This window comes from Mesoplodon mirus (assembly GCF_964341445.2).
Source record: "Mesoplodon mirus genome assembly, chromosome: 5".
Lineage (NCBI taxonomy): Eukaryota > Metazoa > Chordata > Mammalia > Artiodactyla > Ziphiidae > Mesoplodon > Mesoplodon mirus.
In genome coordinates, this window is record NC_138980.1 from 45,421,778 (window position 1) to 45,445,949 (window position 24,172).

A 24,172-nucleotide genomic window follows, 5' to 3' on the forward strand; every position below is an offset into this window, starting at 1 on the left:
GCTCTGTCCAGGCCCCCAGGATACCCAAGGCTCCGGGCAGGTGGGCAGGACTGGTTACAGCTCCTGGACTTGTTTTCAGCCCAAAGGATGGGCACAGAGCTTCTCTGACTCTGAGTCAGGAAGTGCTTCTGGGTGGAACCTCCTCTTAGGGATGGTGCTCTGTGTCCCAGAGACAGTAACACGGGGACAAGCCCCGACCTGCACACCGGAAGTCTGCCCAATCGACTAAGAGTCTTGAACAGCATCCAAACTCAGACTGCTATCACCCCCGAGCCCCTTTCTTCAAGACCCACTGCCCCCCAGCCCTGTGCACGCACTGCATCTTCACTCAAGAAGCAGACCCGGGAGAGGCGGTGGTGACACAGGAAGGTGGGAAGGGTGGACTCTTGTGTGCTCACACCCCAAGTTGTCATCAAGGGCAAAGAGGAAGAATAAAAAGAGGAAAGAGAACACTCAACAACCTAGGAATAGAAGGAGCTTCCTCAACTCGAGGGTGTTTACAGAAAACCCACAGCTCACATCACACTCAATGATGCAAGATGGAAAGCTTTTCCTCTAAGATCAGGAGCAAGATGTGGATGCTGACTCTCACCACTTCTATTCAGCATAGTACTAGAAGTTCCATCAGAGCAATTAGGCCAAAAAAGGAAATAAAAGGCATCCAAATTGGAAAGGAAGAAAGAAAACTATCTCTATTAGCAAATCCTAAGGAATCCACGAAAACTATCAAAGCTAATAAACTGGATATGGCAAAGTTGCAGGATACAAAATCAACACAAAAAAGCAGTGGTGTTTCTATACATGAGCAATGAATAATCCAAAAATGAAATTAAGAAAACAATTCCATTTACAACAACAAAAAGAACAAAATATTTGGAAATACATTTAACCAAGGGGGTGCAAGACTAACACAATGAAAAAAACTTAGAAACACTGCTGAAAGAAACTAAAGACTTAAATAAATGGAAAAATGCTGTGTATTAATCTTGTTAGGATGGCAATACTCCCCCAAACAGCTGAAAGATTCAATGCAATCATTTTCAAAATCCCAACGGCCTTTTTTGCTGGAGTGGAAAAGCCAATCTTTAAATTCATATGGAATTGCAAGGGGCCCTGACTAGCCAAAACAATCTTGAAAAAAAAACAAAGTTGGGGGACTCACACTCCCTGATTTCAAACTTACTACAAAGCTACAGTAATCATGACAGTGTGGTGCTGGCCTAAGGGCAGACATGGTGATCAATGGATTAGAACTGAGTCCAGAAATAAACCCATAAAACTATGGTCAATTGATTTTTGACAAGAGTGCCAAGACCATGCAATGATGGAAAGAGAACAGTGTCCTCAACAAACTGGATTGCCACATGTAAAGTGGACCCCTATCTCACCATATACAAACATTAACTCAGAATGGATCACCAACCTGAATAGAAGAGCTAACACTGTACAAGTATTAAAAGAAAACTTCAGGTAAACCTTCATGACCTCAGAACTAGCAATGGATTCTGAGATTTGACACTGAAAACAGGAGCAACAAAAGAAAAAATAGGTAACTGGTCTTGACCAAAATTTAAAACTGATGTGCATCAACACTAACAAGAAAGTGAAAAGACAACCTACAGAACAGAGGAAAATATTTGATAAAGGACTAATGTCAAGAACATATAAATAACTCTTACAACCCAGCAACAGAGACAAAGTAAAAAAGGTGCAAAGTACTTAAATAGACATTTCTCCGAAGAAGATAAACAGATGGCCAATGAGCACATGAAATGCCCAATATCATTACTCAGCAGGGAAATGCAAATCAAAACCGTAAGATACCATTTCACACCAACTACAAAGGCTATAAGTTTTTTTTAAAAAGGAAAACCTCAAGCATTGGTGATGATGTGGAAAACTGAAACCCTGGTATATCGCTAGTGAGAACGTAAAATGGTCCAGCCACCGTGGAAAACAGTTTGGCAGTTCCTCAAAAGTTAAACACAGTTACCACATGAGTCAGCACCTCCACTCCTAGGCATAGACAGAAAATAACTGAAAGCAGGTGTTCAAACAAAAACTTGTACATGCATGCTCATAGCACGATTCACAATGACTGAAAGGGGGCAACAACCCAAGTGTCCACTGATGGATGAATGAATGAACAAAATGTGGTCCATCCACACAACGGAATTATTATTTAGCCATAGAAGGGATGAAGTTCTGACACATGCTACATCATGGATGAACCTTAAAATCATGATGCTGAGTGAAAGAAGCCAGACACCAACCAAAGGCCACATGTTGCATGAGTCCATCTATGTGAAATGTCCAAACAGGTAAATCCATAGAGGCAGAAAGCAGATTGGTGGTTGCCAGAATCTAGGGAGGGGGGGATGGGGAGTGACTGCTAATGGGGACGGGTCTCCTTTTGGGGTGATGGGAATGTTCTGAAACTAGAGAGGGGTGATGGCTGCACAACATTTTAAATATTCTAAATGCTACTGAAATGTACATTTTAAAATGGTGAGTTTTATGTTACGTGAATTTTCCTTCAATTTTTTTTTAAAAGCCATAAGTTCATAGGAAAAAAAAAAAGAAAAAGAGGAAATGGAAAGGGCAGGTCAGCAGGCCTCAGTCCACAGCAAAGGGAGAAAGGCTGACAGTACAGTCTGTGCCCCCCACCTCCCCATCGCAGGCCCCTCCTCCGCTATCAGCTCTCTGCGCTCCCACCCCGAGTCACTGCCAAGCCTCCACCCAGTCCCTCCAGGGGGGTAGGCAGTGAGCCTGACCCCTCCTGCACCTTCCCACAAGGGCCTGGTTACAGGCAGGTCTCCACGGGAAGACGCTCTGCCTCCCAACCAGCCCTCGTCGCCTGGCTGCTGTCTGTCCAGAGAAGCCCTTCTGAGGATTTGCGCCAGCTCCCCGTGGAGGTGGAGCCTGCATGGGGGGCTCATGCGTGTCTGCACTGGCTGTGGCTTCTGAGGGAACCCAGTGTGTCTGGGGAGTGGATAAACCTGGCCTGGCCTGGGGGCTGCACTGGCAGGGGGTTCTGGCTGATGAGAACGTGGCCCCAGACTGGCGTCGGCGCTCTGTACTCACCAGGGACCGCTTGGCTTCGGGCAGGAACTGTCCAAACTCGGAGAGCAGGTCCTCCTGGCCGCGGAAGAGGTTGGCCACCTCGGTGAACACCTCCTCTTCAGACATGCCTCGGAACGGACGGCCCTTCGTGCTCAGCTGCTCCTTCTGCCCGTGTTCAGGGGAGGGAAAACGAGTCGTTAGCCAAGGAACCAGGAGGCACCCTAGGCTGTGACACTCAGGCATCCCACTGTGGAGGAGACAGAGGGATGACTCACGAAGGAGAACTGGCTGGCAGAGCCCATGACTGCTGCCACCAGCAGAGGTGGCCCAGCCCGCTGCCCTGCTGACACCTCCGGGTGTCCCCCAACCACTCCCCCCTCCCCCACCCCCTGCTCTGGAGAACAGCCTGTGCGCTTGAGTCTTGACCCTGCTGCACAACGTGGCCTGAGCCCCGGCCATGGATGCGGCCTGTGCTGGGAGTGTGGAGGGGATGTGGGAGGGGACGGTCATGGAAGGACCTGACCTCAGCTCTCAAGCACCCTCGAGCAGAGGCCGGGGAAGTGCAAGGTCAGTGGCAAACCCACGGTCCTCCCAAGGTCAAGGGAACTCATTCTGCTGGGCAGGGGACTGAGGAGCTAGCTCTGGGTCTGGAAGGGGCAGAGGGTGAAGAAGGAAGGGAAGGGACTTAGAGGTCAAAGGACCTGTTCCCCCAGAGTCACTACGACTCTGGAAGGAAGATGGCTTGACCTGGAGCTTAAAGCAACAAGATGAGGACCAGATGGGACCCAAGTCAGCAGGGCAGGAAGCAGCAAACACAACTCAAGCCGGCCATCAGAAGTTAGTCCCTGTCAACTTTACACCCAGGAACGTGACAGAGCATGAGGCGCTGGTGTCGGGCCCTCCCAGAGTGCCTAGCAGCAGGGCTTCGACATCCCCCCTCCACAGCTGCAAAGAGGGAAGAGACAAGGAATGGGGAGCCCTTTGCACGCCCTCTCCTCTCGGCCCTATGTACCCTGAGGAAAGCTACTTTCCAATCCTGGCACACGGAGCACCCGTTTGCGGGGAGAAAAAACTGCCTCCACCCTCTCCTGGCCAAAGTTACCGGGACACTTGAAGGCCAAAGAAAAAAACAGGCAAAGACCATTCAGCTCAGAGAATAAATACAAATCATCCCTATACAGATGAAACAGTGATCAGACTGAGTGATGTTTGAAGAAATACAATTTAAAACAACGTCGCAGCATTTTTGCTCATCAGATTGCATAAGGACTGGTGATTTCTGATGAGGGTGTGGGGAACTGGGCACTCTCATTACAAGGCGGAAAGGAAGATTGGTGCCACCGGCAGAGGGAAGCCTGGCGCCATCTATGATCATGTGCTGAGTGCACACCCTCTGACCTAGGGATGCACCTCCTGGGAATTTTCCTGCAGAGAGAGTCAGTTCTGCTCTAACACCCGTTTTGAACACAGGATTTTGTCCAGGAGCAACATGGGGTGCATGTGGAAAAGTGCACCCGGCTGAGCCAAGCCACCTGGTAATACACGACCTCCGACATACACACGCCCCCAGCATCGCTCCCTCAGCTGCTAGAGCCACTCTGCCTGAGCCCCCTCTGGGGTGACAACCCATCCCATTTTAGGAAACCTGCTCCTGGTACCTCACAGTGACCCGCAGGCTGCAACCTTTCCACACCCATGTCTACACATGACACTCAGGTCTTTTCCAAGGTCAAGTGCCGGATGTGCTGCAATATTCACATCATGCTTCGCCATTTAATGCGCGTACAACGGCGCTAGCGGTTTCAAGTAGGTGCCTATCTTTTTTTCACGTGTTGCTGACACAGTTTTTGAGTCTCACGCTCTGATCCCATTTTCCCATAAGACCTGTGGTTGGTGAGCATTTATTTGCAAAGCACGGTCACGTGGGGGGACGTCAGGGCAGAACTGGCTGTGCTCATCCAGGCACACGACGTATGTTTGACGTTGTATAAAGGAAACAGCTGTCCATGGCTGACCTGAGGCAAGCACTGTGCTTGCATCAGTGACCTCGGTTAACCATATTTAACCGGGATCGGCACCACCAACGCTATAGCCATTTTACGGATTAGAACCCCGAGGTCCAGGGGGGTGAGGGAAAGGGCTCTGAGGGGGCAGGGGGCACAGCTAAGGTCTGACTTGAGGCCCAACAGAGATGAAAAACAGTAACGTGTGGCCCTAGAGCTGCTGCTTTGGCCTCACAGTGTCTTTTAAAAATCCGCATCCACGTTCGAAAATCAGGAAGAACTCACACAGAAATTCAGATTTCCTGCTCCTTTTGAAGAAACAGGCAACCTGAGAGTCGCCAGGGGACTTGTTCAAAAAGCAGATGCTGGGCAGGACCTGGGGTGGCAACTCTGAGGGGAGGCCCAGGCAGCTTGCCATTTCCAACCAGCTCCCTGTGGCTCTGGCTGGGGAACACTGAGCCATACTTCCTTCCTCACGCTTTCTCCAAATCAACCCGTGGCCCTTCGCTAGGACCTTGGATAAGTCACTTTAACCTCTCTACACGCCAACAAACCGTCCCCCCTCCCCCCCGATTCCCATCAACATAACAGATACCTGCCGGCCTTCCCTCTAACGATCCTTCCAGCCCCTGAGATGTGGTGACCCCACGGAATCTGTGAAGAGCCCATAAACCCTCATGATCACAACATCACCCCTCCACACAGACTGATGTTCACAGCTGCCACGTGCAACCACTTATCTGTGAGAAGCAGGAAGTTCTCAATGCCGTACAAGGACCGTGCAGACACCGGACGTGAGGCTGACAGGACCAAGCATGTCACTGGCACCACTGCCCACAAATGTTTAGAGTATTGAAACAGTTTCAGTGGGTTTACAGGGAGCAATTGCTATCAATCTGATCCTAAACATTTATGCTAAAAAGAATCCCATGTTTTTATTTCACTTATCAAGGTTGTGCAGAAGATTTCATTTTTAAAAGTGGGTTCTGCTGCTTAGAAAAATAAAAGGCATCAGAAACTCCATGTCTGGGTGAGGATGACATCCGAACTCCTTGCATGACACAGATGTCCCTTGCCACCCGCCTGCCTGCACTTCCTGCTAAGTCCCCTGAAGCCAGCTGCCTGTTCCGGCCCCTGGGCCTTTGCACAAGCCATTCCCAGCACTGAGAGTCCACCTTTTGCCTGACGGTTCTGACTGATTCGCCAAGATTCAATCTAAGTATCCTCTCCATAACCTGCTATGGGGTCAGCAGCCCTCAACCCTGACACACCTGTCCTACACACAGTCCTTCTTGTCCATCCTAATCGTTTCCAAGTTTCCTCCACCTCTAAACTGAACTCCTAAGCAACAGCAACCATTCATCCCTGTCGACCCAGCACCTGGCACAAAGCCCGGTTGTAATCAGCATAAATAAAGGGTAGTTTATTGTCTATACAATAACTAAGCCATCTTATAAAAAGAAAACTATCTTCTTGGGTTCTTCTTTAATCCTCTAATGTGTGTTTCCTATTGAGGGTGCAGAGTTGCCTCAAGGGGCAAATTAAAATCAAACCTAAATAGAACTCCAACAGGTACACCCATGTTCACAGCAGCGTTATTCACAACAGCCAGAATGTGGGAGCAACCCAAGTGTCTGCTGATGGATGAATGGATATAGAAAATAAGGCGTAGCCATACAACGGAATATTACTCAGCCTTAAAAAGAAGGCCATTCTGACACATGCTACGGTACAGATGGACCTTCAGCGCATTATGCTAAGTGAAACAAGCCAGGCACAGAGGACAAATACTGTACAATTCCACTCCTAGGAGGTCCCTATCGGAGTCAGATTCATAGAGACAGAAAGTACTGATAGAAGGGTGGGCGCCAGGAGCTGCGGGAAATGAGGAAGGGGCAGTTAGTGTTTCATGGGGACAGAGTTCCAGGTTAGGAAGACGAAAAAGTTCTGGAAATGGATGATGGTGATGGCTGTGCAACAATGTGAATGTACTTAATGCCACTGAATGGTACACTTAAAGTTGGTTAAGTTTTGTATTTATATATATTTTACCACGGTAAAAAAAAAAATGCTAAAAAAAAAAAAGAGCTAATCAGAATTTTCCAGGATTTCATGATTTCAGATTAGAAAATCTGAATGTTTCCAATGCATCTGATATTGGATGATGCCACAAACACCCATAAAGTGTGACCTACAGCTTCTTACCTGGTAAGTGTGCAGTATCTCCAGGAATGACCTGTAGATTTCTGGGTGATCTAGAAAGCGGGTCTTAATCTTGTTCACGTAGCTGATGGCGTTGTTGAATTCCACGGAATCTGACTCCAAGGGCACCTGGGGTTTGTCCTCCTTATATAGCATCTGCTGCTTGACGTTCTCTGCACAGTCGCTGTGGTTGTGCGAATTCTCCTGACAACAGTACGACAGTGAGTTACTGTTGGGCCCGGCACCGGGAACAGATTGTGAGAAACGCCAGACTGAGCCACTGTGTGCAAGAACAGGCAAAACTTAGCACAGAGCCAAGTTTTTTACGTCGACGCAGAAAAAGGTTACTTCTGGGGGCCTGGAGAGAGAGAAGCAGGGAGGGGGCACCCAGACAGAGACAGCCCCACCTCGGCGTTCTGAGTGCCTGAGCGTTCCTGGGACAGTCTCATGAACTTACCTCTGCCTGATCCTTCCAACAGATTCAAAGAACATGAACCTGAGAGGCACACTCTATACACTTGGAGAGATTAGCATTCGGGAGAGATTTACAAAGAGTGGATTGTTTAATCCTTTTTGGAGCAGAGTAAAGTCTTCCCACACCTCTGGCCAGCAAGACTGTTTTCAGGTGTGAAAGCACCTGCTGTCAGCAGGCATGAGACTGGGACCCTGCAGGTCATGGGGACCCACTGTCCAGGTTGCACAGGGCTGTGGGACTTCTGGTGCTAGGCCTGGGGCAAGTCACTTGAGAGAAGAGAGATGGGCCCTGAGCAGTTATCAAGCACGCTCTCCACTGATGTCCTTTTCTGTCAGTACCAATAAAAATAAAAAACAGACACACGTCTCTCTCCTGGGAAGTCGGAATCCTAATTCACAGTGGGACAGGACCACCCCGCAAAGGAGGTGATGTTTATGCTTCTAAACTGGAATTTTGCGTGTGGTCCTGAGGGCGGCCTCCCTCTGCCACTGACCACGGCTGGGCTGTCGGGAGCGACCCTCAGCATCCTGCAGGTCCCCAACTGGGTCTCGGGCAGGCTGGGATCCTTCCAGTTCAGCTTTAGGTCTTTGCTAACACACCACCTTTCAGCGAGTCTTCCAGAACCATCCTGCACCAAAATAAAATGACTCTTACCTCCCAGCACTCTGAGCCCCCTTCTTGCTCTATTTTTCTCCACAGCACATATCACCTTCCTACAGGAAACATATTTTACTTATTTTTTTCTCTCTCCAGCCCTGATCAGAAGGCAAACTCCAGGAGGGCAGGGATTCTATTTTGGTCAATGCTACATCCTCAGTGCCTGGAACAGAGTGGGCTTCATCCACTGTTGGGGATGATCGGATGGACCGATGAAGGAAAAAATCCCCCGTGGCGCCTGGCACTGCCTCTGGCACCCACAGCTGACCCTAGACTCCAGGGGACGCCGGGCACACTGCTGCCCGCTGCTGCAGAACTGTCATCACAACAGACACCTCCACCAGGCACACCCCCCGGCACCTGAGTGGGTGTACTAGTGCGCTGGGACTGCCACAACAAATACCACAGACTGGGCAGCGTCAGCAACAGACGTTTATTTCCTTGAAGTTCTGGAGGCTGGAAGTCCAAGATCAAGGTGCCAGAAGGGTTGGTATCTCCTGAGGCCTCTTGGCTGGTAGACGGGTGTCTTCTCGCTGTGTCCTCACAGGGTCATTCCTCTGTGCACACATATCCCTGGGGTCTCTCCTTGTGTCCTAATTTCCTCTCCTTATAAGGACACCAGTCAGACTGGATTGAGGCCCATCCTAATGGCCTCATTTTGCCTAAATTATCTCTGTAAAGACCCCATCTCCAAATACAGTCACATTCTGAGATACTGAGGGTTAGAACTTCAAGATATGAATTTGGGGGTGGGGTGGGGGCACAATTCAGCCCATGACAGTGGGTGTAGAGGCAACTCTAGGAAGTCTGAGCCAAGGAAAACAGACACAAAAGATCCAGAGCAGTCACAACTCTAAGCACCGTTTCTCCCAGGCACTATAATTTGTTCTATGACACTTTGGGGACGCTGTTCCTGATTACCTTTGCTTAAGCTCACAGAAGTCTGTGCTCATGTTCCTTCATGGTACACAGGCTTGGCGGCAGAAGGAGCTGGAAGGAGTTCAACAGGGGCACGGGGGAAGGGAGCAGGCCTTGAGCAGCCTCGGAGCCAAGGTTTGCTTCAGAGGAGGCTGTGGGGAGCTCCCTCCCCACCACTGCGAGGGGGCATTTTCAAGCACCATGTGCCTCTTCCAATTCCCTGGAGTGAGTCACCGTGACAAGATGGGAGAAGCACCCCTGGAGACCAGGGTTCGGCAAAAGGCCAGACAGTAATGGTGCAATTGCTGTGGCAAACAGTCTGGCGATTCTTTAGTAAGTTAAACATGGTCACTAGGTGACTGAGCAATTCCACTCCTAGGTATCCACCCACAGAACCAAAGACAGGTGTTCAAACAAATCCTTGTACATGCATGTTCATAGCAGCAGTGTTCACAATCGCCAGAAGGTGGAAAAAACCTACGTGTCTGTCCATCAACTGATGAACGGATGACCAAAAGGCGGTCCATACCTGCAGTGGAATATTATACAGCCTTAAAAAGGAATGATGCTCTGGTATAACATGGATGAACCTCGAAAACATGCTGAGAGAAGGAAGCCCAGACACAAAAGGACATATAGTATACGATTCCATTTATATTAAGTATCCTGAATAGGAAACTCTACAGAGACAGAAGGTGGATTACTGGTTGCCAGGGGCTGGTTGGGTGGGGGCAGAATTGGGAAGTACCGTTTCTTTTTGGGGTCACAGAAATGTTCTGGGATTAGTAGTGGTGGTTGCATGGTATTGTGAATACACTAAAAGCCACTGAATTGGACACTTTAAAATGGTCACAATGATGAATTTTATGTTACGTAAATATCACCACAATTTAAAAAAATTTTTTAAGTAATCTGAAAGATGTAAAAATGACCAGCCATACAAAAATAAGCTGGCTTTGTTCCCTGGGCCACAGTTTGCCAACCCTTGGTCTAAACTTTTTAGAACAATCCAGGCTTTTGTCTTCTCTGTCTGCTGTGGGTGGCCTCGACCAGGCACAGTTAGAAACGCCTCCTAGACACTGATAAGCGCCCTACATGGCCGACTTGTCCATCTGAGTGTCCACATACAGCCCCAACTAGATATTTAAGAGATGCTTCAGATGGACTTTCCAAACACAGAACAGCCCCCCGGCCCACCCCCACTGGTCATCTCAGCAGGTGCTGCCTTCACCCAGAGACTCAGGCATCCTGGAATCACCCCTGGTGATCTCACTGATTTTTCTCGCTTTCGCTGACACCCACCCACATCACCGTCTGCTCCAACTGGTTCCCACGCCCCTCCCTAGCCTCCCAGATCTGCTCTTGCCCCCTCAGTCCACTTCTGGCACAGCAGCCAGAGCAGCCTTTCCAGAACTTTCCCCTGGCTTCCCACGCTCCTGGCTCTCTCTCCTACACTCTCTGCTTCGGGCTCTGACCGCACCAGCTTCTTGGCTGTCTCTCAGGCACACCCACTCATTCCCACCTCAGGCCTCTATGTCCCCACCAGGAAGACTCCCCGGGGGGCCACAGGCATGGCTCCTGCTCCCCTCGCTCAGCCTCTGCCCACGGCACCTTCCCAGGCCTGGCCCCTGCTGTCACCTGCAGCACTGAACTCCTTCCTGTATTTCACATCTGTCCACATGTGTCTCACGTGAGTCCCCACCTCAACCATGCAAGCGCCCTGAGAGCCAGGACTCTGAACAAACCTCAGCGCCTGGCACAGAAGAGGTGGCCTACACCTGCTCCATGGGTGACTAAGACAAACACGAGAGGCAACCTCCCAGGAACTGACTGAGCTTCAAATGACCCTTCCTGGAGGGAAGACGGCCGGCTTCCCTTTGAACGTAAAGGGGTCACTAAATTACAAGCTGCACCTCAAGGTTTATCTCTTTACTTATCATCCAAGCAGCCGTCGTCCCAGCCAAGCACAAGAGGGCCGGCCCCAAGAGGCAGGGTCCATCCTGAACAAGACCCAGCAGCCAAGATTCATCACTTTCCCACTGACATCCAGTGTCTCATCCCTCTGATGTCCCGAAACAGGGACAGTAGTGAACAAGACAGACGTAGTCCTCCTGTCTAATCTGGAGGACTCAGTCTGCCAGGAAAGGCAAACCAACACCAAACAGTGGATTTTTTATTTCTTAGCTTTGCTATGTTATTTTGAAGTATATAAAACGGGGTGCTGTGAAAATGACTTGGGGATGGGAGTGGAGGGCTCTCTGAGGAGGTGACGTTACAACTAAGGCCAACCAGATCCAAAAAGATGTTGATTCAGGAGGCTGCAGCTGCAGCAAGGGGACGTTCTTCCTGCCATGGTCCCCGGCCCCTCTCTGGCCACACTTCCCACATCATGGCACATGTCTATCTTCCCCTTAGATTAGTGCTCTCAACTGGGGTGATTCTTCCCCCCAGGGGACACGTGGCAATGTCTAGAGACATTTCAGGTTGTCATACTGGGGGAGGGGGCGCTACTGGTATCAGGTGGGTGGAGGCCAGGGATGCTGCTCAACACCCTACAGAGCACAAAACGGCCCCCACAAGGAAGAATGATCTGGCCCCAGTGGCAACAGTGCCAAGGCTGAGAAACCCTGCACAAAAGGCTCCCCACAGGCTAAGACTTATTTATCTTCCTCAGCATCTAAGAACTATTCCCTCCTTGTCTATAGTTGACAGGATACATGACGAGATGAAAAACGGAAAACACACACACACACACACACACACACACACACACACAGGGAGCTATACTTCAAAATAGTGAAGCTAGGAAAACCAATTTAAAAAAAAAATCACCAGGGCACTGGCGAGTAGGGAGCCCTATAAAGTTCTCAGGCTACCGTGGATTCGAAAAGGACTCTAGGAAGGTGAGAGGACATTGCGTTTGCGCCTGGCGTGAAGCAGGGCTGGAAACATGGCAGGTCCGTGGATGTGACTGAAACCATGTGGGCGGCACGTGTCCCGAGGGAACGAAGGGCACGTAATTCTCCCCCTGAGGAAGGGGCCCTACATATGGCTGTTGCCAGGCTGCAGCAAGACCATAAAGCCCTGGTAGGCAGCTATCAAGGGAAAGTTCTCATCAAGCCCGTCTTCAAGTTAATAGACCTGTGGTCACAAAATCCACCTAGGGGCCGACAAGACTGGTCCGGTCTCCTTATCTCTCCAATAGTCCTCGAAGCTGTGTGTGGAGCAGCAGGGGCCTTCTGGCTACTTAAGGGAAGGTGAGGCTCATGTGGAAATCCAGCCCCAAGAGCAGTTACTCCAACAGGTCTTGAGAAGGTGAATTCCACACGTGGAGTGCAATTTAGGTCTTGGACTCTGGCTCTTTCTTAACGAGCAATGGTAATGACACCCAGTGTTTACTCAGCGCTTCAGATTCAGGAAAGTGCTCCTGCACACACTGCTGCAAACGAGCTTGCTTTTCTCCCCTAGCCATGACTGTTCTGAAGATTAATCTCCGCTAAGGCTTTTATCATCTGGAGGAAGGAGCGCTACCTCTGGCTCCTGGGGCTCCATTTGCAAACATGAAATGGAAGCTTTTGGAATTCAGTAGCCGAAGGCTTCCAAGTTCCTTTTTAAAACTGAGGTGCACTCCTCGGCTTTAATGAGACAATGTACTGATGGTGGAGGTTGCCTTGTGTAGAGAAAAGGCAGAATTTATGTGCCAGCCCCCCTCGGAGAGGGACCAGCCACTGCCACATTGCCTCTCACTGCTGTCTTTTCAAATCCTGACTCCCTAATTGATAGGAAACTGCAATCTCCTTTATCATCAGAGAAACCTACAAAATGCATCCAGAGTAGATTTTTGCCTTCCCTGCAAAAACCCCTGGGGCAGAGATGGAGGAGGTTGAAAGAGCTCGTTCACTTACACCAGCACTTCTCAATGCTGTGATTTTTGCTCCCAGGAGACACCTGGCTACGTCTAGAGACATTTTTGGCTGTCTTGACTGGGTGAGGGCCTAGTGGGTGGAGGCCAGGGATGCAGCTGAACACCCCACAATGCCCTGGACAGCACCCCCGCAGCAAAGGGTTATGCCCTAAATGGCAACGAGGCCGAGGAGAGAAAAAGACAACCGTTACCTTATAAAAGTAAAGCTCAAACAGGCTTTCTTTTTCTCAGGGGATCTGGTGAGCAAACACAAGAAGGGACTGCATAGATAGAAGAGGCAGCAACCTGTCACTCGAGAAAGAAGGGACCAAAGCCACAAGCCTGAGCTCAGTCAGTGACCCTGTTGGCAGGTGAATGAAGCACAGCAACAATAAACGTGTCTAGTCACACATGCATCTCCACCGCTTTATTTTGTGGGTGGCACCGTGGATGATCAGAGGGACCATAGGCCCAAGTACAAGTGTGGCTGGCCTGCCTAGTGCGCTCAGGGGGAGAGCCTCAAACCAAGACCTCCGTGACTGTGGATGCGATTATTTTGACTGGACGTACAACTGTGTCAGGAGAATGCCTCCCTGACACACACAGACACATCCACTCTTGATTTAAATCCGCCAAACGCATCAATTTGGGATGCAGAGGCTGCCCATGCAGGTGTTTCAATCTATTTTGATTTCTGCTAGAAGCATTTTAAGAAAAAGATCGGCTCTTCACTAGCTTTCCAGCAGTGAAATACACGAGCCACGCTGTCCGGCCTGTGTATCTGAGTACCACGGCGGGCTGTGCTAAGGCCACATCACTCAAACCACTGCAGCGGCATACCTGGCTCGACAGAGGCGACTGTATGTTTAACTTGCCGTTCTTGGGAATGTCTATTCTGTACCCGAGAGGAAGGAAAGCGTTGAATCCAACAATCAGGTCAGGGTGTTCGTGGAAGAGCTGCGACACTCGTCGGATGACTCCAGGAGTATCAATGCTGGAACGAAGAATGAGAGTGGGCAGAAGCGTCTCGGGAAGCAAACTGAAAGCAGAATCGACTCCTCCCTTACCCATGCCATGGCACGAGCTCCTCAACAGACAGTGAAGCACCCTCAAATGTGACTGGCGTGATTCTGCCCACAGTGATCCACTGCCAAGGCAACCGGGCCGGGGCTCCCTGTGCCTTCCTGGCAAAACCCACAGAAAATGCACACAGCACGGCTCCCGAAACACTGCAAGCACATGCGTTAGGTTCTGAAAATGTCAGGACAGCCAGCTGCAAGTCCTGGGCTCCAAGAAGTGACAGAAGGTTAAAGCCCTCTAAATGGGAGACAGATTCATTTCATATGAATTAGGAGACTATGACACAGGAGTTGTTCCCAGCAAGTGACTATAACGTATAAATGTCAAAGGCCCTGCAAGTATGAAAGCTGCTAAGAATCTGAGGGGAGAGACAGGGTCTCCCTTAGGGCTGCAGTCAGGGCCAAGGTCTTAGCATCATGCTTGTGGAAGGAAACCAGGCGGGCCCTGCCGTATTTCTTCAGAGGGGGAAGCAGCACAGTGGGGATGTGACACTTTAGAAGCTAAGTCAGAGGCACCGAGGTCTGGTCCCGTCCCTGCTCCTAAGGTGGATCTGGGCAAACCGCTGGCCCACTCTAAGCCTCAGTGAACCCCTGTCAAACAAGCTCACTATCCATCGGGAGGTGCCCCGTCTATCTCTAACCCTCCTGATTCTGTGCCTATGAATACAGCTAACGTGTTTGAAACGCCTTCTAAGTGCCAGGTTCCTTACTAAGCATTTTATGCGCAGTATTTCCAAGCGGGCCTGGCACTGGGGTGAGGCAAGTGAGGCACTCACCTTGGGGATAAGACTTAAGAGAGTGCGAAAACATTCGACAATCAAGATAAATAACATTTTCATGCAGTGCTTGAAAAAAAATCTAAAATAATTTTTAAAAATCCCCAACGAACAAAATTCTTTTAAACAAATCAACATTTTGAGTAAAGACAGGATCCGACTCTGTGCTTGCTCGACTGCCTCACTCGCCGCACCCCATCACTGCCCTCGTTCCAGGAATCCCCGCAACAGCTCCACAAGGGGGTACCTTTCCGTCTCTTTTTTGGAAGAAGGAACTGAGGCTCCCAGAAGTTCGGCAACCTGCACAAGGGGTCACCCTGTTGAGGGGCAGCCGGGGTTGGGGGCTCCCACCCCGCTCAGGCAGACTGAGGCCCAAGGTGGACCCCCGGGATGGGTAGGGGCCCCGCTGGTACCTTTGGCTTTTGAACTCCTTCATGATCTCCAGGAAACCATTGTAAGTGGCAGGGTCGCTGCCGAAGCGGATCTTCACCTGGTCCAGGTAGGTGAGGGCGTCCTCCACCTGAGGGGAGGGGGGAGGGTCCAGGTGGGCCGCGGTCGGCGGAGGAGGGGACAGGAGCGGGGGTCCCTGGCGGGAGGGGGACGGGCCGGGCATCCGAGGGGCGGAGGTGGGGAGTCGGGGGTCCGGGGCCGCGCGGAGGGGAGGCCGAGGGCCGGGCGGGGCCCGGTGGGGGGCGCCGACCTGCGGGGGCTGGACGACAGGGTTCTCCCAGGGAGGGCTGGCCCACCACTTACGTGCACCGGCAGCTTCTCGTGGCCCGCAGAGCCCGAGCGACCCCAGCGGGCGCCGCTCAGCCCCCGGCCCGCGGGGCCTCCGCCGCCGCCGCCAGCGTGCGCCATGTTGGAAGTCGGAGCTGCGGCCCGCCCCGCCCCCGCCCGAGGCCCGGCCGCGCATGCGCTGGCCCCGCCCTAGAGGGGCGCGGCCTGGTGACGCCAGGGAAGGCGGGGCTTCTTGAAGGTTCCCTGTAGGATCTTACCCTTAAAACTGAAATGCTACTAAAACGCTTTACATACCACGCGTGGGCAAACGAAGACCTGCTGCCTGCTTTTGTCCGGTCCCACAAGCAAGCTCAGAATGGTTTTTACAATTTTCAAAGTTGGAAAAAATCGGAGAAGGCTATTCCGTGACACGTGAAAATTCTATGGAATTCAAATTTCGGTGTCTGTAAAATAAAGTTCTGTTGGAACACAGGCACGCCCACTCGTTTACCGGTCATTTCTGGCTATCTTTGCGCTACAACAGCAGGGTGAATAGCTGCGACAGATGCTAAGATCTACACGCCTGATATATTTCCTAAAAAAGTGTTCTGGACCCCTGCTTTATAGAGTTGATATAACAACGGGATATGGGCACACAGCACCCTAATACAGGGCCCTAGGGTGAACTTTTGCTAAATTGCTCTTGACTTAGTCCTGATCCTATTATCTTCACTTCTCTAGTCCTGATCCCATCACTTCCCCAATGGACCAGTTCGGGAGTCTCTTAACCAGTTTTTCCAGTCCCAGTGCTATCAAGAACTGAGATCATTCCACAGCTGCTTCCAAATCTCCAAGATCTTCCTATTTCTTGTGAATGAAATCTAAGCACCTACATGCAGCACTGAAGGTAATAAAAACCTGGCCCTTAGGAACCTGTTCCTGCAGAATTTTCCACCCAAGCAAGCTGCCCTCTCTCTGTGCAGAACCTCCTGTCAATGTCTGCCTAGCTTGGCTGCTTCCTGGCCCTGTACATCAGCACATATTATTTCCCTTGCCGAAAGCCCCGTTCTATCTCTTCATTACACAGAAAGCACCCTACACATCCTGCAAACTACAGCCCAAATGTCCTCCCTTTCAAGAAGCTATCCGACCTCTCCTCTGCCATCCACAGTGTCTTGCACATCATCTTTATTTGGTATCTCTTTTTATATGTGAAGAGGTGCAGGAAAGCTGAGTTGGCTGCCCATTGGCAATGAGTGCATCATTTGCCAGGGGTCAGGAGTAGTACGGTGAACAAAACTGGCAAGGCTTTTACCCTCACAGAGCCATCAGTCTTTCAAGAAGGATAGGAATCAAATAATCACAAACAACAGATGTAAGGTTTCAACTGTAACAGATACTTCAAAGAGAAGGTACAAGTGTAATAGTTACTATGTTCCAGTTACTACGGCTGTGTTACAAACCATCTCAAGAAGAACATTTATTTTTCTCTCCAATCTACAATTTGGGCATGCTTGGCAGGAATAGCTCATCCTTAGCCCCTCAGTGTCAGCTGGGTGGTTGGAAGTCTGAGACTGGAATCCTCTGAAGGTTTACTCACTCACATGCCTGTCAGTTGCTTCTGGCTGTAGGTTGAGACCAGTGCTGGGGCTGTTGCCAGGATTGCCTACGTGTGGCCTCCTCATGCAGCCTGAGCTTCCTCACAATATGGCAGCTAGGTTCCAAAACCAATCATCCTGAGAGGAGTAAGTGAGCCGGGTGGAAGCCTTATAGCCTTTTCTGATCTACCTTTGCAAGTCACACAGAATCAAAAGTCCCTCCCAGGGCTTCCCTGGTGGTGCAGTGGTTGGGAGTCCGCCTGCCGATGCAGGGGATGCGGGTTCGTGCCCCGGTCCGGGAAGATCCCACATGCTGCAGAGCGGCTGGGCCCGTGAGCCATGGCCGCTGAGCCTGTGCGTCTGGAGCCTGTGCTCCGCAACAGGAGAGGCCACAACAGTGAGAGGCCCGCGTACCACAAAAAAAAAAAAGTCCCTCCCAAATTCAAGAGAAGGGCCGACAGACTCCAGAATGTGGTGAGTGACCAGGTTCTGGAATAGCATGGGGGATAGGAAATATTGCCATGACCATTTTTGGAAAATACCTTCTGCCACCCAAGGGACTTAACCCAGACTAGCAGGGAATGAGAACAGCTTCCCAGAGGAAGCTTTCCATTCTAGCTGAGTTCTGAAGGATATATAGGTGTTCACCATGAAAGTCAGGGGGAATGGCTGTGCAGAGGCCCTGTGGTGGGGAAGAGTGTGGCACATTTGAAGAACTTTAAAAAAAAGGAAAAAAAAAAAAAGACCAGTGTTGTTGGACTGCAGATGAATGGGAGGAAGAAGGAGAGAAAGAGAGAGAGAAAGCAGGATAAGAATGGAAAGGACAGAGGGGGCAGGATACTCATTCTTATGAGATGAGGTAAGGCTTTTGGTCTTGGCATTTAGTGCTGGTAGAAACTGCGCATGGGTTCTGCACAAGGAACTGTTTGAGCAGCTTTGAAGTTGGAAGCAAGTACTCTGACTACCCTGCAGGGAAGTGATTGGAGGGGAGCCAGGGAGGGTGCAGGGAGGCTGTTTCATCATTTAGGCAGGCAAAGGATCATGGTGGTTTAGACCAGGATGGGAGCGGAAGAGGTGGAGAGAAGGGTGTGGAAGGGAGGGATATTTAGAAGGTAAAGCAGAGAGGAAGTGGCGCTGGGTGGATGTGGGGGTGGGGGGGAAGGAAGCATTGAGGATTCATAGCTCCCAGCCCACAAAGGGATTCTGCTCAGTTTCACTGCATTCGTGTCTGAACAGCAGCTAACGTGGCCTGAACCGCATTCGGAGGCCACCAGAGTCTGGACAGCCCTTTCCACACCAACACCCCCTGGCAACAGTCCTTATCCTGAGAATCAACGACACATGTTGGCTTCCGATACGCCCTAGGGTCCTCACACAAGGCCCCCCCTTCCACAAGGATCACTGAGTTTTCCATTCTTTTACTAGGTCTCACAGGGTCAAAGGAAGCCCTCACTCATTTGGAGAATGGACAGCCACCAGCCAATTCCACCTTGGGCGTGTGTGAGTTCTGAAGGATGCATGAATATGTGCATGTTTGTGTGTATGAGTGCGTGTGTTCAACATGTGGGCAATAGTACACATACATCTTTTCATTCTCATTTTTATAAAGCATAAAAAGTTGCTAAGCTAATTTTTTTCTTTACTATTCTCATCTACACAGATTAAATTGAAAACCTTACAGATAAACTACAGGACCTATTGTATAGCACAGGAAACTATAGTCAATATCTTGTAATAACCTATAATGGAAAAGAATCTGAAAAAGAATATATATATATATATATATATATATATATATATGAATCACTTTGATGTATACCTGAAATTAGCACAACATTGTAAATCAACTATACATCAATTTAAAAAGTTAAAATGGTTTGTATAAAAATAAAAAAAATTTTTTTAATTTTTAAAATAAAAATTAGAAAAAAATTGAAAATCTTAGAGTTGACAGTTTAGCTAGAGAGTTTAGATAAATTTGGAACACAAATGTCCTTACCATTTGTCTAATTTAATGGCATTAAGTTAAGATCCTTAGGTGGGTCTTTTGTTGGACAGTATTTTGGCAAAGTTAAGAAGATCAAAAGATCTTATTTTGAACTAACCTAAGTCTTCCCAGGTGACAAACATTAGGATCAAAATCTCTCAAGTCCAGAATCACGTATTGTAGCAGAATTCGAAGGCTGCTGGAGATTCTCATGCCCTGGTGTGAGTGCCCTGCCCCGTCTCCCATCCTGGAGTGTGGGAGGGCTTGGGAACGTAATGGATGTCACGTTTACATTTAGGTTATGCTACACGTCAAAGGTGAAGGGAATTTGCAGGTGTATTTAAGGTCCCAAATGAGTTGATTTTTAATTCATCAGAAGACAGATTATGCTAGGTGGGCCTGACATAACCAGGGGCACCCTTTAAAAGACTCTGGAAGTCAGAGCCTTGAATCAGCAGAGAGGTGTGATCCTGTTGGCCTTGAAGGAGGCACCAGCCATGTCATGATCTGCCTTTGGAAAGAGGCAGCTTCTGGGAGCTGAGAGCCACAGTCCTACAGTTGCAAGGAACTCAGTTATGAAAGAGCATGGACCAGGGCTCTGAGCCTGACTGTGAGATCCTAGCCCCTCTGACACCTTGTGAACCCTGAACAGAGAGCCCAGCCACACTGTGCCCAGACTCCTGATCCACAGACACTGTGAGAATAAATGGCTGCTCTTTTCAGCTGCTAACTTTGAGGTGATTTGTTATGCAGCAATAGCTAACTAATACTCCTATGAAGTAGTCATATCAAAACTGATGAAGTAGTCTTGTCAAAACTGTTTACTGGGCTTCCCTGGTGGCGCAGTGGTTGAGAGTCTGCCTGCCGATGCAGGGGACATGGGTTTGTGCCCTGGTCTGGGAGGATCCCACATGCTGTGGAGCGGCTAGGCCCGTGAGCCATGGCCGCTGAGCCTGCATGTCCGGAGCCTGTGCTCCACAATGGCAGAGGCCACAACAGTGAGAGGCCTGTGTACCGCAAAAAAAAAAAAAAAAAAAAGATGAAAGGTCTTAAACTTTAGGATCAGAAATATCTATCAAGATCATCTAATCCAACCATGAGTTTTGAAGCCCTTTATGGCACCCTCTCAAGTGGTTGTGTACCTCTGTTTACAGTCCCCCTGTCCCATATCAGGGACCCCCTCCTTATATAAACACCATATGCCATCTTTGACTGCTCTGGTCTCAGCTGTACTTTGCAAACAAGGCAGGTATCTGTTACCTTTGAGCTAGATGCTGAATACACAACCTTCTTTGCTTCATCCACATGAAGGCTCGAGATCTGAGGTTCAGTGGGATCTTTTGAGCTTCCATCCCAAATGGTGAATTTCTCCTGGCCAGAGAGTAAGTTCCACAAGCACAGGGTGTGATCCTTCAAGGTAGAGATGGCAAGCGATCCTTTGGCAAACACTTTCACACACCTCACCTCTCCTGCAGCAGGCCAGGGTGGAGGATAGTATATTAGCTGGGAACATTTTGACCTTCCAACTACCATAACCTCTGCTGGCTTGGAAATTCCCTGGTTTTCCAAAGGAAAGATGGGTAGATTAGAACATATCTCAATTACAGATAATGGAATGTGGCAAAGCTAAACTGAGTGTAACAACTGGTTGGGATTAAATCAATTGCCCAAATGTTGAATCTGTATTAAATAGAGATCATCGAAATGTATAAAAGGTTATCATCATCCAGGGAGTATTTAAAATTAATAAACAAAAAGAAAACCAAAATAAAATTATAGGAGAAGATTTCATACTCTTGGAGAGATATTTTTCTAAGGAGAACAATATTTGGAAGACATAAAGGGGAAAAATTGACAAACTGGATTATATAAAAGTGTAACATTTCAGGAGGATAAACTTGAAAGGCATATGACACATTAGGAGGAAATATTTGCAGTATATAACAGATAAATGGAGACCCTCTTTAATAAAGAGTTCTTACAAATAAGCAACAAAAACGCAAACAACTTACAAATTGGACAAATAATATAACAAGAGATTTACAGAAATTGTACAAGTGGACAATAAACATTTGAAAATGATATTCAATCTCATTAGTAGTCACAAAATGCAACATGAAATACCAATATCATTATTATCCACAGTATTGGCAAAAACTATAAATTAATTGCTGGAGTGCTGGCAAAGGTACAAGAAATCAGTTAATCTCATACCATGCTGATGGGAGTATAAGTTGATATAAATTTGCAGAAGGGTAATTTGGTGACATTTATTAAAAGTTAAAGTGTTCAATATCTTGGTTTTGATAATATACTATAGTTATGTAAGACTGCTAGCCCGGAAAGGTAGATAAAAGGTACATGGGAATTCTCTGTACTATTTCAGCACCTTTCTCTGAGTCTATAGTTATTTTTAGAATAAAAAGCTAAGAAAAAGAGGAGAAAATGAACAATATGCATACAATTTGACTCAGAAATCCCGCTTCTAGGAATGTGTTTTACAGAAATAATAGCATAAGTGTGTGAAGATGGAGAAGGACTTTAACTGCAACACTGTCTGTGTAAAAAGAAAACTGAAAACAACCTGTCTATGAAAAGGGAGTTGGTTAAGTAATATGGTACATCCATGTAAAGAATATTAGGCAGGCATTAAAAATAATAAAATGGATATATACATACACCTAATAATAATTATTATTACAACAGCCAATACTTAGTGCTTTCTGTGTGTCAAACATAGTTGTAAGTGGTTAACATGCATTAAACTCTTTTAATCTCATGACAACTCGTGAGGTACTATTGTTATCCCATTGTATAGATGGGGAAACTGAGCCACAGCCGAGTACGTTAACTTATCCAAAGCCACATGGTTAATAAGTAATGGAGCTAGGATCTCAGCTTGGAGCCCAGGCTCTCAATCACCACAAAACATTGTTACAACCTACTGCAACAAAAGCAAGTGGCAACCCAGTATATAAAACAGCATGATGTAATTTTTGACAAAAGCTCAAAGGACAGAGCTATGTCTGCATAAGCCTAGAGAAAAATTGCTAACGGCATATAACAGACTGTCTGTACTGATCACTTCCCGGGGGATACTGAAGGGTGAGGGGAGAGTAAAGGAAGGGAATTTTACTTTAGAATTCATATGTCAGCAGTATTAGGGGTGATTTTTATTTCTTGCAATTGCGGTATTTTTCAACCAAAATTTCTATAAATAATAATGCTTTATAATATATCCCCATACATAGGATACTATATCACTGCTAAAGTGAATTAGAGATATATACATGATATGGAAAGAGGCAAAATATGTGATGTTAATTTAAAAAAAAGACCATGGTTATATATAGTCATATAAGCTTGTGCAACCTGGTTATTGGAGATATATATATATATATATATATATATATATATATATATATATGCAGTTGTAACGAGATGGTCAGTAACACACCATTTCCATCACATGGATATAACAGCCAAGAAGAGAGATAAGAGTAGAGTGTGGTAAAATATTTAGAAAGTGATGAGCTTTGAGTATTTATCACCTTGTTTTAATATAATCTATTTAATTGTATGTTTCTATAATTTAATGTTTAAGAATGGCTGTGTTTGGGGCTTCCCTGGTGGCGCAGTGGTTGAGAATCTGCCTGCTAATGCAGGGGACACGGGTTCGAGCCCTGGTCTGGGAGGATTCCACATGCCACAGAGCAACTAGGCCTGTGAGCCACAACTACTGAGCCTGCGCGTCTGGAGCCTGTGCTCCGCAACAAGAGAGGCCGCTATAGTGAGAGGCCCGTGCAACGCAATGAAGACTGGCCCCCGCTTGCCACAACTAGAGAAAGCCCTCGCACAGAAACGAAGACCCAGCACAGCAAAAATAAATAAATAAATTACTAAACTCCTACCCCCAACATCTTCTTTAAAAAAAAAAAAAAAAAGAATGGCTGTGTTTGGACATAGGGGGAGAGGGAAGTGGGGGAGGGATGGACTGGGAGTTTGGGGTTAGTAGGTGCAAACTTACGTACAGAATGGATAAGCAACAAGGTCTTACTCTATAGCACAGGGAACTATATTCAATATACTGGGATAAACCATGATGGAAAAGAATATAAAAAAGAATGTATGTATGTGTATAACTGAGTTACTTTGCTGTACAGCAGAAATTAACACAACATTGTAAATATACTATACATCAATTTAAAAAATTAAAAAAAAAAGAATGGTTGTGTTTGACAATCACCTCACCAAATTCTTGAAAATTTCAGACAGCTCTCACAAGCCAGTACCAACCACCTCCAGAATGCTGTCACAGGATCGGAAACTTTCACTTCCCCTATTATGTAGGTCTATAATATTTTCCGTTTTTTCAGTAAATTGATTATTGAGCTTTTCTGATTACAAATAATAAGAGTTTGAGGACTTTAAAAAAATGAGTCAAGGTCACCATTGGTAAATGGGCTCAGGTCTTGAAGAGATGGCTCTCACACACAGATACAGAGATTGAATAGACCTCTAGGAAAATAGCTATCCTGATGATGATAAAATAGAGGGAATCTTATTTGACAGATACTCTGTCAGTATCCACCCCACTCCAACCCCTCAGACAGAAAGAGTAAAATGAAAACATGTAATGCTGGGAGCTTTGGGGTTGGAGAGTGTTTTAATCTGTTACAATCTGTTTGGAAAGCAATAAGATAACACATCTCAAAACCCATAAGAATGTTCATACCTTTCAATTCAAGAATACCACTCACTAGAAATATTCAACAGAACGGAAAAATATTGAC

At 47.8% G+C, this 24,172-nt stretch overlaps 2 protein-coding genes across 3 annotated transcripts in view; both read right to left on the reverse strand.

Annotated features, from left to right (window-relative positions):
• SIN3B (SIN3 transcription regulator family member B) overlaps positions 1 to 15,948 on the reverse strand; it is a 37,417-nt gene extending 21,469 nt beyond the window's left edge. Inside the window, exons 1-6 of one of the 2 annotated variants that reach the window (XM_082623040.1) lie at positions 15,831 to 15,948; positions 15,491 to 15,597; positions 14,063 to 14,216; positions 8,237 to 8,371; positions 7,272 to 7,472; positions 3,085 to 3,228 (exon numbers count right to left, since the gene is read on the reverse strand). In XM_082623040.1, the coding sequence (XP_082479166.1) occupies positions 3,085 to 3,228; positions 7,272 to 7,472; positions 8,237 to 8,371; positions 14,063 to 14,216; positions 15,491 to 15,597; positions 15,831 to 15,935 (846 nt within the window). In that variant the 5' untranslated portion in view covers positions 15,936 to 15,948. The remainder of the gene's footprint in view (positions 1 to 3,084; positions 3,229 to 7,271; positions 7,473 to 8,236; positions 8,372 to 14,062; positions 14,217 to 15,490; positions 15,598 to 15,830) is intronic. The other variant, XM_082623041.1, reaches the window with a different exon arrangement.
• A 171-nt stretch (positions 15,949 to 16,119) lies between these two features.
• The window catches only part of NWD1 (NACHT and WD repeat domain containing 1), a 40,132-nt gene continuing 32,079 nt past the window's right edge, over positions 16,120 to 24,172 (reverse strand). Inside the window, 2 exon segments of the mRNA XM_082623251.1 lie at positions 16,120 to 16,258; positions 20,640 to 20,848. Coding sequence (XP_082479377.1) covers positions 16,187 to 16,258; positions 20,640 to 20,848 — 281 coding nt within the window. The 3' untranslated portion in view covers positions 16,120 to 16,186.